The 12,769-nt window shown below is 48.8% G+C and overlaps 1 protein-coding gene across 7 annotated transcripts in view; it reads left to right on the top strand.

Annotated features, from left to right (window-relative positions):
- The window catches only part of CCDC12 (coiled-coil domain containing 12), a 63,706-nt gene that overhangs the window by 45,640 nt on the left and 5,297 nt on the right, over window positions 1–12,769 (top strand). For 2 of the 7 annotated variants that reach the window (XM_082347444.1, XM_082347449.1), the window contains 2 exons: window positions 927–1,003; window positions 1,101–1,492. In XM_082347444.1, the coding sequence (XP_082203570.1) occupies window positions 927–1,003; window positions 1,101–1,186 (163 nt within the window). In that variant the 3' untranslated portion in view covers window positions 1,187–1,492. Of the gene's footprint in view, window positions 1–926; window positions 1,004–1,100; window positions 1,493–3,002; window positions 3,123–3,720; window positions 6,281–12,769 lie in introns of those variants that run through there. The other 5 variants (XM_082347450.1, XM_082347445.1, XM_082347447.1 and 2 more) reach the window with 4 other exon arrangements.

A 12,769-nucleotide genomic window follows, 5' to 3' on the forward strand; every position in this document is an offset into this window, starting at 1 on the left:
GCTACAGGAGATTATTACTGTCTGAAGTAAGTGCCGAGAAGGACGTAAGTGGAGAATGAGAGGGACATGACGGGGAATGACACCTAAGGGTGGGGAGGGGCTCGGGCAGCGGGGGCTCAGCAGTCCCCTTCAAAAGTCCCTTCTGAAAGGATGAGGGCCCGCCCCACCTCAGAGAGCTCCATTTGAACAAGGCTGACCGTTGCCCGCAGGGAGCCATAGGGTAGAGGCAAGACGGTGGGAAGGGCAGATGAAGGTTTCTGCCCCAGTTCTGCCACCAGCTAGCCTGTTTCCCTTTGGCCTCAGCTCCCTCTGCTGTGAAATGGGGATGCTCATCCTTCCTGGTGCCCCTGTGACTGGGCAGAGAAAGATGGTGAGAGAGGGCCGTGTGTTCACTTTACCTTGGGCCAGAGGTACCAGCCATTTCCCTCTCACTTGCAATTCTGTGTCAAGTACGGCACTAGCTGAAGGTGTTCTAATTTGATGAAACAAAAGCATGGGGCGTGTGTCCTTGGAAACCCAGAGCCAGGGGGAATAGGCCGTGTGTGCACTTCTGGAAGCTCCTGGTGGTGAGGGTGAACGTGTGGTCGAAGGAGGAGCAGGACCCCCAGCGGGCCAGGGCAAGTCACTGGCTGATGGAGACCAAGGGGAACAGACAAAGAGAGGACCCTAAGAACCATCTACCCTGTACACCTTGACTCGGGCCCCTGTGTTGGGTGGGTCTGTGGTGCTAGTCCCTGCCTCACTGGGACGGGCAGGGGTGGCTGATGCTGGGTTTTGGAGGACACAGAAAGAGAGAGGGAGGAGCATCCTGGCCTCAGGCACCCGAGTGTGATTCCTGATGCCGGAGGGGCTGTGGGAGGGGAAGGCCCCAAGGCCACACCAGGCCAGCCTTCAGCCTCCGGCCTCCTCCCACCTCCCTGCTCCAGGGACCTCAAGAGAGACGTAGCCAAGAAGCTGGAGAAGCTAGAAAAGCGGACCCAGAGGGCCATCGCCGAGCTGATCCGTAAGTGCGGGGCCTGGTAAGGCAGGGTTCCCGGCCCTCTGGGTGGTGGCGCAAGCACACGGCCCCTCTCCACTCCTCCTATCTGACACCCTTCCAGGTGAGAGGCTGAAGGGCCAGGAGGACAACCTGGCCTCTGCAGTGGCGGCTACCACCACCGAACAAGAGGCTGGTGACTCCGACTGAGGCATGCCCTATCCCCTCACCGCCCACCTTTCAGGCCTGTCCTATAGGAGGATGGTCTTGGGCAAGGGTAGGGGCTGGGCTTGCCGTCACCTCCAGTTTGGCCTCAGAACAGTGACTCCCTGCCTAGCAGTCTGAACCCCACCCCTCCCCATGCTGTGAGGTCGGCTCCTTGTCTCCTGAGTGGTCCCCACCGTGCTGAGTTGGGGCAGAGCCAGCAACAACTCTGTGGGCTTGCTGTATCTCTACATATATATGTTATTTTGAATTTTTTTAATGTCTGGAAATAGAAACAAGCAGACCCCTGTGTATGGCAGAAACCTCCTGAATATTTGGGATACTCTGGGTTTGGGCCCCAAGACAGGGCAGCTGCAGAAGTGATGTTTAATATGAGTAAGCCCTGTGTTGGGCTGAACATGTTGAGGCTGGAGGGGTGGGGAAGGCCCAGGCCTGATCTTCTGGGCCCAGGTTCTGGTCCAGTCCTTGGTCAGCGGTGATCATCTCAAAATCCTTGGGTGACAGAGATAGGCCTTATAGTAGTTTTTGGGATACCTTGGAGAGGCTCCCACTCTGGTCCTCTGTGGACCCCCTTGCAGTGAGAAGGAAGCGACTGGGCCCATGAAGGGGGTGAGCTGTGCCTTGGCAAAGCCTCGACTCTGGGCCACTACAGATTTGGGGCCCCTGGCACTGCTCGTTCACATTCCACCCACAACCCCAGCAGCCTGTCTCCCCACTTCACCGGCCAGAGCTAGACGCTGGCTTCCCTGGCACAGGGTGCCCGTATGGGGGAGGGTGGCCCATTCTGCTAAAGACTGGGGTATTGTAGCTTGGGTTTCGGGGGTGGTCTTGGACCCTGGGTCCCCAAGGTCCTGGTTTCAGGACCGTGAGCCTCCTCCGTGGAGCTGACTCTCCAGAATGACCGGCTGGCCACAAGTCTGACTCCAGGTACCTGTGACCATTTAGAGTTTCATCTCCTCCAGGATGATCACACTCTTAAGTTTCCTTCATGGTTTCCCCTTGAGCCTCCCGCCCCTGCCCTGAGTCATCCCAGTGTGTTCCTCCCTCCGTGCCAGCTTCTAGGAACACAATGGCCCAGCTCTGGTAGACGGTGCTGAGGACTCGGGCGGTAGAGGTGGAGGGAGTGTGTGCACACAGACTGTCACTCATACAGTAAAGTAAGTGGTTTAACTTAAAATTATGCAACTCCTCTAAGAAGGTAATTCTTGGGAAGGGAGCAGAAACTGGCAGCTATGAGTAAGGGCTGAAGCGGTAGGTGGCTGGCTGCTGCGGTGAGCAGTGGGACAAGGCCAGGACTGATTCCCACAAGGGACAGGGATCAGACGTGCCCCACAGGTGTCAGGACTGGAGCCAGGCTCCCTCTGCATAGCCGGGGTCTAGAGCTGGGCTTCCCTTCCTAGGAATAAAGGGTGAAAAGATGCCCCTGCCTCCTGGGATTGCAGTTGGAAGCAGGATGTTTGTCTGTGGCAGTGTAGGACTCAGACACCTGTGACTGGCAGCTAGGCTCCCACTCAGCACCAGAGTAAGGATATCCCCACTGTATGAGAGCCCAGAGAGTTAATGAAAAGTTCGCGTCTGCATTTACAGCCCTGTGTGCCCTTACAGAACAACAGCCCTGCAGGGAGAGAGAAAAGCAAAAACTATCACCCATGAGGGACACTCAAAAATTATAAAATGCATGAGAAAATCCAGTGCCGTAAAGAATGGCCAGCAGCCCAACAAGTGGGAGAATTTCTACTTGAAGAAAGTATAACGATAACATCCTAACAGGCTTTAAAATGAGCATTTGTTTTATTACCAGGGAGATCAAAGAGGGACTGACCCCCCTCCCACACACAACTCAAGAACAGGGATTTGGTATAAGAAACAACTGATCAGAAATCTTGGAAATAAAGATTGTTTATTTATTTTTTAAAATTTATTTATTTTTGGCTGCGTACGGTCTTCGTTGCTGTGTGCGGGCTTTCTCTCGTTGCAGAGAGCGGGGGCTACTCTTCGTTGCGGTGCATGTGCTTCTCAGTGCGGTGGCTTCTCTTGTTGCGAGGCACAGGCCCTAGTGTGCATGGGCTTCAGTAGTTGTGGCACGCGGGCTCAGTAGTTGTGGTTTGCGGGCTCTATAGCACAGGCTCAGTAGTTGTGGCGTACGGGCTTAGTTGCTCCACGGCTTGTGGGATCTTCCCGGACCAGGGCTCGAACCCGTGTCCCCTGCATTGGCAGGTGGATTCTTAACTGCTGAGCCACCAGGGAAGCCCAAGAATGTTTATTAAAATAAGAAACTCACTGGAAGAGCTAAATGATAACTTATAGTCAAAGAAGGGATTAATAAATTGGAAGTAAAGTTGAAGATCCAAAAGGTGGCAGAGAGAGAGAAAGAAGGAGAGAGAGGGGATAGGTTGAGAACCCTGACATACTGGTAGCTGTCCTTTAGCTGATAGGAATTCGTTCGGGAAAAGAAAACTGGAGAAAAAAGGTACTTGAAGAAGGAGTAGCAATCACTTCTGTTTCTGGCTTCTTGGTAGGATGGTTGCCTGAACTGATCTTCCCTCGGAAAACAGCTTAAAATACTAGGTAAATAAATATTGACAAATGGTTTTTAAATGCATTAATGATCTGGCAAGAAAGTAAGGAATACTCAGGCCAAAAGGTAAGAGAAGCGGCCGAATGCTGAAGCCTGACCTTTGCCCTGAAGGTATTTGACAAGCCAGGTGAAATCGAGCCTTGGTTTTGGAGGCCCTCAATGCCTGGTGGGGCCCCAAAGGGCAGCACCCTCTGTGAACTAATAATCAGTCTGTACTCTTGGCATCCCAAGGGGAACTTGAACCCTGCCAATTACTGGAGTAGAATAAAGTCTCCCTTGAGAACTGAGGCAGCCCTCCCTCATGTGGGTTTGCACATGAGAAGCCTCAGGCCAAGATTTACAGTGGTCCCAGAATGTGGTGGTCTCAGACACTTGATAGAAGGAAATGCAGATCTGACCTGAATGAATCTTTATTCATCTTAGTCCTCAAAGAATCCCCACCAATAAAGTTCCAAGAAAGAGGAATAGCGTACAGAAAAGTTCACCAGATATACTAGGCAACAAAGCACTCAGAGCAAAGGACATCAGAAAGAACATGGTAGCATGAGAGTTGCAAAGACTTCAGACATTAGAATTATCAGTCAGTTAATTTCAATGTTTAAAAATTATTTAAGAACTAAAAGAGAAGCTTGAAAACCAGAATAGATTTGCAGAAGAACCAAAGTGATGCTCTAGAAGTAAAAATTATTATAGCAATTTAAAACCTTGTATCTGTGAATTAGAGCCAAAGAGACAATTTGTGAATAGGAAGCTAGATCTGAAGAGGTTATCCAGAATGCAGCCAGCGCGATAAACAGGTCAGTAATGTAAAACAAGAGGCTAAGAGATATGAAGGATAGAGTGAGAAGATCCAACATGTGGTTGGAGTTCCAGGGGGAGAAAAAAGGCAAAAATGGGGCAAAGGTCATTTTTTTTTTAAATGACTGAACTTTTCAAAATCACCAGTCCACAGATTCGAGGTCAACAATTCTCAAGCTGGGCAACCAAAAGACATCTGCAGTCAAATGTTCTATCTCTTGTTATGGGTGGTGATTCATTAGGTACGTTCACTTTACGAATATTCATTGAGCTGTACATATATGTTTTGTGTACTTTTTGTATGTTCATTACAGCTCAATAAGCAAGTTTGCCTCAAGTTTTTTTCACACTTCGTATTAATTATAAATTGCTGCATACGAATTACCCCAAATCTCTGTGGCTTAAAACAACAAATCATTATTATCTGACAGTTTCTGTGGATCAGGAATTCAAGAGTGGCTTAGCTGAGTAGTTCTAGCTTGGGATCTCTTTGAAGTAGCCGTCAAGATGTCCTCCAGGGGAGCAGGCATCGCAAGGCTCGACTGGGGCTGGAGGATCTGCTTCAGGACCGTTTCCACTCCCAGGGCTCACAGGAATGCTTAGAGAAGCATTACGCACACACAGTTCTTGCCACGTGGACCTCTCCATAGGACTTGCATGAGTGTTCACATGTGGTAGCAGCTGGCTTTCCCCAGAATGAGCGATCCCAGAGAGAAAGCAGCAGGAAGCTTTAGGGTCTTTTATGACCAGGTCTTGGAACTGATATTATGCCACAGTCTATTTGTTAGAAGCAAGTCACTGCGTCCAGCCCACACTCAAAGGGAGAAGAATTAGATTCCACCTCGAGGTGGAGTCTAAGAATTTGTGGATGTATTTTAAAACCAGTACATACCTGGACACATTGGAATAAATTGTCAGAATAAAAAGACCAAGAAACAATCTTAAAATTACAGAAGATTATATTATCTTTCAAAGATCAAGCCCACAGCAAATGTCTCAAACACAGCCGGTGTTAACTGGAATGGTACCATCTGGCATCAGTGTTAACTGGACAAAAGGTAATTGTCAACTTGAAATTCTATACCCAGAGAAAATATGTTACCAGTACAAAATATTTTTAGACAAACAAAATCAGAGGTTTTGTCACCAGCAGACTTTTTTAAAAAATCTATCTTGAGGTAATGAAAATATTCTAAAATGGATTATGGTGATGGTTGTACAAGTCTGTGAATATGCTAAAAGCCATTGAATTGTACCTTTAAATGGGTGAATTGTATGAGGTATATATTATATCTCAATAAAGCTGTTTTTTTAAAAAAGAAATAAACATTCTCCTTAAAAAAAAAACTGAATGTCTTTTTTTGAATGAATGTCTTCAGACTGAAGGGTCACAATCCCAGATGGAAAATCTGAGATGTAAGAAGGAATGAAGAGAAAGAAAGTGTAAATTTAAGTAGACATTAACCTTATAAAACAAATATGTGTTGCGAAGTAAAAGTAAAGCAAGAGCTACTTAGAGTACATAACAACAATAATAGTAAGTCCTAAGGTGAGAGGTGATTGGAATTACAGTCATCTACCAAGCTCACTCAGGAAGAGAGCAAAGGCTCTGGTATACAGACAGGCTGACATTTCTAGGATAACCCTAAGAATAGAAATATGAGTGATAGAATGTACCCCTTCTTTTTTTTTTTTTTTTTTTTTCTTCACCATGCAGCATGCGGGATCTTAGTTCCCTGACCAGGGATCAAACCCGTGCCCCCTGCGTTGGGAGCGCAGAGTATTAACCACTGGACCGCCAGGGAAATCCCTAGAGTGTACCTCTTCCAAAGAAGTTAAGAAAAAAAAATAAATTATCCAAAAGAAGGCAAAGAGAGAAAAAGGTGGGACAAATAAATCCAAATATGTCATTAATTACTATTAATGTACCTGTTCGCTTTTTTTTAAAAAAACTCGGTCTGGGCTTCCCTGGTGGCGCAGTGGCTGAGAATCTGCCTGCCAATGGAGGGGACGCGGGTTCGAGCCCTGGTCTGGGAAGATCCCACATGCCGCGGAGCAACTGGGCCCGTGAGCCACAACTACTGAGCCTGAGCGTCTGGAGCCTGTGCTCTGCAACAGGTGAGGCCGTGATAGTGAGAGGCCCGCGCACCGCGATGAAGAGTGGCCCCTGCTTGCCACAACTAGAGAAAGCCCTCGCACAGAAACGAAGACCCAACACGGCCATAAATAAATAAATAAATAAATGAATGAATGAATGAATGAATAAATAAATAAATAAATAAACAAACAAACAAACAAACAAACAAACTCAGTCTGATGTCATTTAGAAAAAGAAACCTAAACCCAGTCTTTCAAACAGATTGAAAGGGATTAGAAAAGGTCTGTCATGCTCAAAATCGACAGAAGGAAGCTCAGGTAGCTGGGGTGATGCCAGACAAGGGAGACTTTTCAGACAGAAGGGTTACTAGCTACCCTGGTGTGCTGTGGAGCAGCAGGCCTCCCACCTGCCACATGTGGGAGTGCTGGTTGGTAAGACCACTTTTGAAAAAGTTGAACTGGTGCACAGCCGGTGACCAGCAAGTCCACTATTAGTGTCCTAGAGCACTGTTGCACAGGAATACCAGCAGACAGGGACAGGAACCCTAACAGGAGCAATGTTCATAATAGCACACATACACACAATAACACACAGTAAAACACAATGAGTTATGGTTCTGACAGTGGAATACTCTATAGCAAGGAAATGAGCTATAGCCCCGTGTAAGATTGTGGATACATCTCAAAAGAAGCAAGTCAGACTTCCCTAGTGGTGCAGTGGTTAAGAATCCACCTGCCAATGCAGGGGACACGGGTTCGAGCCCTGGTCCCAGAAGATACCACATGCCACGGAGCAACTAAGCCCGTGCACCACAACTACTGAGCCTGCGCTCTAGAGCCCGCGAGCCACAACTGCTGAGCCCACGTACCACAACTACTGAAGCCCGCGCGCCTAGAGCCCACGCTCCGCAACAAGAGAAGCCGCCGCAGTGAGATGCCCGCGCACCGCAACGAAGAGTAGACCCCACTCGCCACAACTAGAGAAAGCCCGCACACAGCAACAGAGACCCAACGCAGCCAAAAATAAATAAATAAATTAAAAAAAAAAAAAGAAGAAGCAAGTCACGGAAGAAAAGAAGTATAAGCCATTTGTGTGATGTTCCAACACAGGCAGAGTAGAACAATATACTCTGTAAGGATACACACACGGGTGGTAAAGTCGGCGCAGAAGAGCAAGGCAATGATCCTCATCATCAGGCTTGTGGTTAACTCTGGGAAGGGGCCCTTTGAGGTGTTGATAATGTTCTTTATCTTGGCTTAAGTTTTGGGAATTCATTTTATTCTCTATCCATTCATTTTATACATTGTTTTTGGTTGTATATACTGTATTTCACACACTTTTAAAAGAAATTTCCAGAATTCACAACCTAAATTACTCGATAAGTATGAAGTGGAATTTTTTTAATGGCCACATCTGCAGTTTCACTACAATGGTCAAGATTAGAACATTGTGGGGAAAGAGGAAAATCCAGCAAGCTACAGGAGGAAAAAAAAAAAAACAACAACGGAAAGGATTGCCTACTAATGAATGAGTTCCACTTTTCATCAATGGTAGACAGTAGAAGACAAATTTTTCCTAAGTGCTGAGGAAACATAAACGTCAGTCTGCTCAATAATAAATAATAAGGGCAAGACAGACATTTTCAGGCTTATGACACTAAGTGTCTACTCTGCACTGATCTTTGCTGAAAGAACTACTAAAGGACGCTCCATAGCAGGAGGAGCACGGTGGGCGCAGGGAGAAGGATATGGGAATCAGGACGGCATTTGGCAGATGCTCACCTACAGGATTTTAAACGAGGAGGGTTTTTTTCTTGTGTTATGTCTAAGGTGGTACAGTGACTTCTTGAGACCACCAAGGACGTGAGTCCCTTCTGTGTCCTCAGCTGCCGTCCTTAGCTCTCTTGGGAGCCTCCCCCCCCCCCGCCCCCGACCTCCCAGGTTCGAGCTACAGGCAGGAGGGGGAAGGGCAAAGGGCAAGCCAGCTGAAGAAACCATGGCTTCAAGCCCAGTCCCCCTTCCTTGCCTTCACATCTGATCAGCCATTACTGTGTCAGATCCAACCCTAACTGCAGACATGTGGGGAGTAAGGGTATTTTAAGCTGGGCACATTGCCACCATGATTGAAATTGAGGTTCCATGAGAAAGGAAGAAGGGTAGAAAGAGTACCGGGAAGGCAGCCAGCAGTGCCTGCCACAGGATGCAGGAAGAAGTGGTGAGCAAAGAAACTGGTAAACATTGCAGAAATCAGTAATTGACTAATAAGAAATAAAGACTGACGAAGAAAGAGGAGACAGGGACTTCCCTGGTGGTGCAGTGGTTAAGAATCCTCCTGCCAATGCAGGGCACATGGGTTCAATCCCTGGTCCGGGAAGATCCCACATGCTACGGAGCAACTAAGCCCATGTGCCACAACTACGGAGCCAGCGCTCTAGAGCCCTCGAGCCACAACTACTGAGCCCACTTGCCACAACTACTGAAGCCCACACGCCTAGAGCCCGTGCTCCGCAACAAGAGAAGCCACTGCAATGAGAAGCCCGCGCACCGCAATGAAGAGTAGCCCCTGCTCACCACAACTAGAGAAAGCCCACGTGCAGCCACTAAGACCCAAAGCAGCCGAAAATAAATAAAAAGAAAAAAAAAGCAAGAGGATACACACATTAGGCATATTAGGAATGAAATAAGGCTATCACTATAGACCCCATGGACATCAAAAGGACAATAAAGGGGTACTGTAAATAGCTACCCACATTTTGACAAGTTGATGAAATGGACCAATTCCTTGAAAAGTGCAAACTGCCATAACTCACCCAAAATGAAAAAGATAATTTCCATAGCTCTGTCACTATTAAGGATATTGAATTCATAATTTTTAAACCCCTGAAAAAGAAATCTTCAAGCTCAGGTGGTTTTACTGGAGAATTGATACACAGGTTTAATGCAATTCATATCAAAATCTCAATAAGATTTTTATATATAGACAAGATTATTCTAAAATGTATCAGGAAAGTTACAAGAACTTGAACAGCTTAAACAATTTTTAACTAGAAGAATAAAGCAGGAGGAATCAATCTACCCATTTCAAGACTTATTATACAGCTACAGTAATCAAGATGGTGGTATTGGTGGAAAAGTAGGCACATAGATCAATGGAAGAATACAGAGAACTCAGAAGTAGCCCCACATAGGTACGGCTCACTAATTTTTGGCAAAGGTGCAAAATGAGCTCAATGGAGGAAGGATAGTCTTCAGTAAATTGTGCTGGAGTGATTGGATATCCATCCAAAGGCCCCAAAAAGGAACCCCAACCTATACTTCAGACCTTATACAAAAATTAAAGTGGATTATAGGAGAAAACCTTCAGGACCTAGAGCTTGGTGAAGAGCGTTCTTAGACATGAGAAAGCACAACTCATAAGGAAAAAAATGGGCAAATTTGATAACCAAAATGAAAAGCTTTTGCTCCAACAAAGACCCTGTTAAAAGGATGAAGAGAAAAGCTACTGACTAAGAAAATACTTGCAAACCCCATATCTGATAAAGGACTCCTACCTAGAATAATAAAGTACTCTTGATTGGAGGGACAGGCCCCGGCAACAGACTCTCAGGCCCCAGCAGCCCCTTTGTCATAGGGCTGAAGAAATGGGCCAAGTGGCAGTGCCCAGCTCTGTGGATGGAGCCCTGGTGTGCCCACTGCTACCCGGCTCACCATGCACTCCTCCAGGACAGCCCTGACCTCCCAACACTCCAGGCCCCTCCTCCTGCTTGAAATCCTTGAGGACAGCTGGCCTCTGGGTCATCTCAGGAGAGGTGTCAAGCTTGAAATGTTCGGCAACAGCATGGATACCCCTTTGCCAAGCAGAGGACAGGAGTACAGGGCCTGCTGGCCCAGAGACTCATGCTTGATGCCTCTGGGTAAGAGGGGAGGCAGCACAAGGGCTGGGAGGAAGTCATACCTGGGATTGCAGGGACAGGACCCTAGAGGCCAGGTGGACATCCGGGCTGGTATAGGGCCTGTAACATGGTGAGGAATGGCAGACATGGTCACAGAGAGGCACAGCCCCTAAAGTTACAAGGGAAAATTCTGTCTAGCCCAGTGGGCTGCAGGTGAATTGTGTGAAGGTGACCAGTTTGGGCAAATCAAGTCCCTTGGACTCTACCTGTGCATCTTCAAGCCCCAGGCATCGTCCAGGCCAAGTCCCCTGTTGGGGTTTCATGCTGCTCTTCCCCACCTCTGGGCTTCAGTGTGCGAGACTCCTGCTTACCTTCAGGTGACCTCTCCATGGGGCTCTGAGCTGCATCTGGGGCCTGCTGCAGCACCCTTACAGAAGCTGGCGATTCAGGCATTAATTCATCCTGTTTCCTGAGTATCTACCTTGTGCTGGACACTGTTCCAGGGGCTAAGGATGCAGCTGTAAACCTGATGTTGCCCTGCTCTCCAGGAGCTGACCTTCCAAGTGGTCTCGGGATCTGTGCTAGGAGCCACGTTCCTTCCCTCAGACCAGTCTAAAAGACTTCGCTTTCCCCAAACCATCTCACTGGGCATCACGGTGGGGTGTAGTGAGTGGTGGGGATCTAGGGCCAAGAGCCCAGCGATTCTATTCAGCCAGCAGACCTTTATGGATAAGAATCTCCGTGTAGCCTTTATTTCCCCCGTTGCCCTCACACGGCCACTGGGGGGCAGCAGAAGACACTGACCCAGGGCCCCTGCAGGGGAGTGTGGGTCAGCATAGCCTGCTTTTCCCGCTGCTGAAGTGGATCTTCTGTAAGGAACCTCACCCCACCAGAGGAAGCACCCCATCCTTTCCCGTGGGACCTATGTCATTTAAGGGGCTGATATCAGAGGTGATCCCGAGAGTGGGGGCTCAGTCAGCCCGAAACCCAGGACAGTGGTGGCCATGTCCTGGGGAGCAACAGAACCCTCCACTCCGCCCCCCGACACCAGCCTTCCCCAGGTTCCAGGCACCAGGCGCTTTCGGGTGTGTGGGCTCCAAGTGGAGTGTATTGCGTACCCTCCCAACCCTGTGGGGAGCACCAACCCTGCCAGGTCACAGGCAGCCTCATCCCTCCCGAGGGAGGGTCTACGTATGTGTGAGACGTGTGTGGACAGAATACTCAGGGATGTGGACCCACTGTAGCCTGGCTGGGAAAGGGGCCCCACCTGGAGGGTCAGGTCCCCTTAGCCCCTGGGCCAGGTCTGACATGGCATCCCCTGGGCCTGTCCTGAGCATCTGTTGCTCAGAGCCAAGCTGTGAAGATGCCTAGATCCAGGGGCCATCCAGGTAGTGTAGGGGACTCACCCACTGGATGGGCAGAAGTGGGTATCCATAGAGCACAGTGGTTGAGCATGCTGGGTTCTAGGGCTGCTTCCCTCCCTGCCTTAGGCCTGGACTCAGGGCCTCTGGCAGCTGTGGGCTGGGCAGGGGTGTCCAGCCTGTTTCCCAGCCAGCCTGCCCTTTCTCTATGTATTTACTGGTTTTCTTAAAATGTTCCCATTACTCAGGCCTCCGGTTGGCACTGAGAAAGAAATAAATCCCACAAGGTGGCCCAGCCAGAAGCCTGGAATCCGATTCCCCCTCAAAGGCCAAAAGAAGCTCCTGTGCAGAGCATACTCAGACCGCAGTGGCTCACACACTCCACATGGCCACAAATATGTCCACGCGAACCCCATGCACACACACCTGCAAACGCATGCATTCACACGCCTAAACCTCCACACGCACAGATGCCCTACACACATGCAGGCACTCACATGTCCCCCACACACTCACATTTGCCTAATGCACACACGCACACATTCACACGTGTGCTCAGCCCACTGACACAGATTGACCTCATATGCACACACGCACTCACGTGTACACGCTCCCCATTGCAAAATGGATTTATGCACACACACATACACTCACACACCCTCCCCCCTACATACACACACACGACCTCATCCCATACACTCGTGCACACACTCCCTGGCAACCAGACTTAGGGATCACAAACTCGGTCATCCTCAAGGTGCTGCTGGGCGAGAAAAGTGGTGAGGCTGTGGAGGGTAGGAGGACGAGGCAGCCCCTGAGCGGCTCTGGAGGAGAGTGGCCT

The sequence above is a fragment of the Balaenoptera borealis genome, assembly GCF_965194805.1.
Source record: "Balaenoptera borealis genome assembly, chromosome: 12".
Taxonomy (NCBI): domain Eukaryota; kingdom Metazoa; phylum Chordata; class Mammalia; order Artiodactyla; family Balaenopteridae; genus Balaenoptera; species Balaenoptera borealis.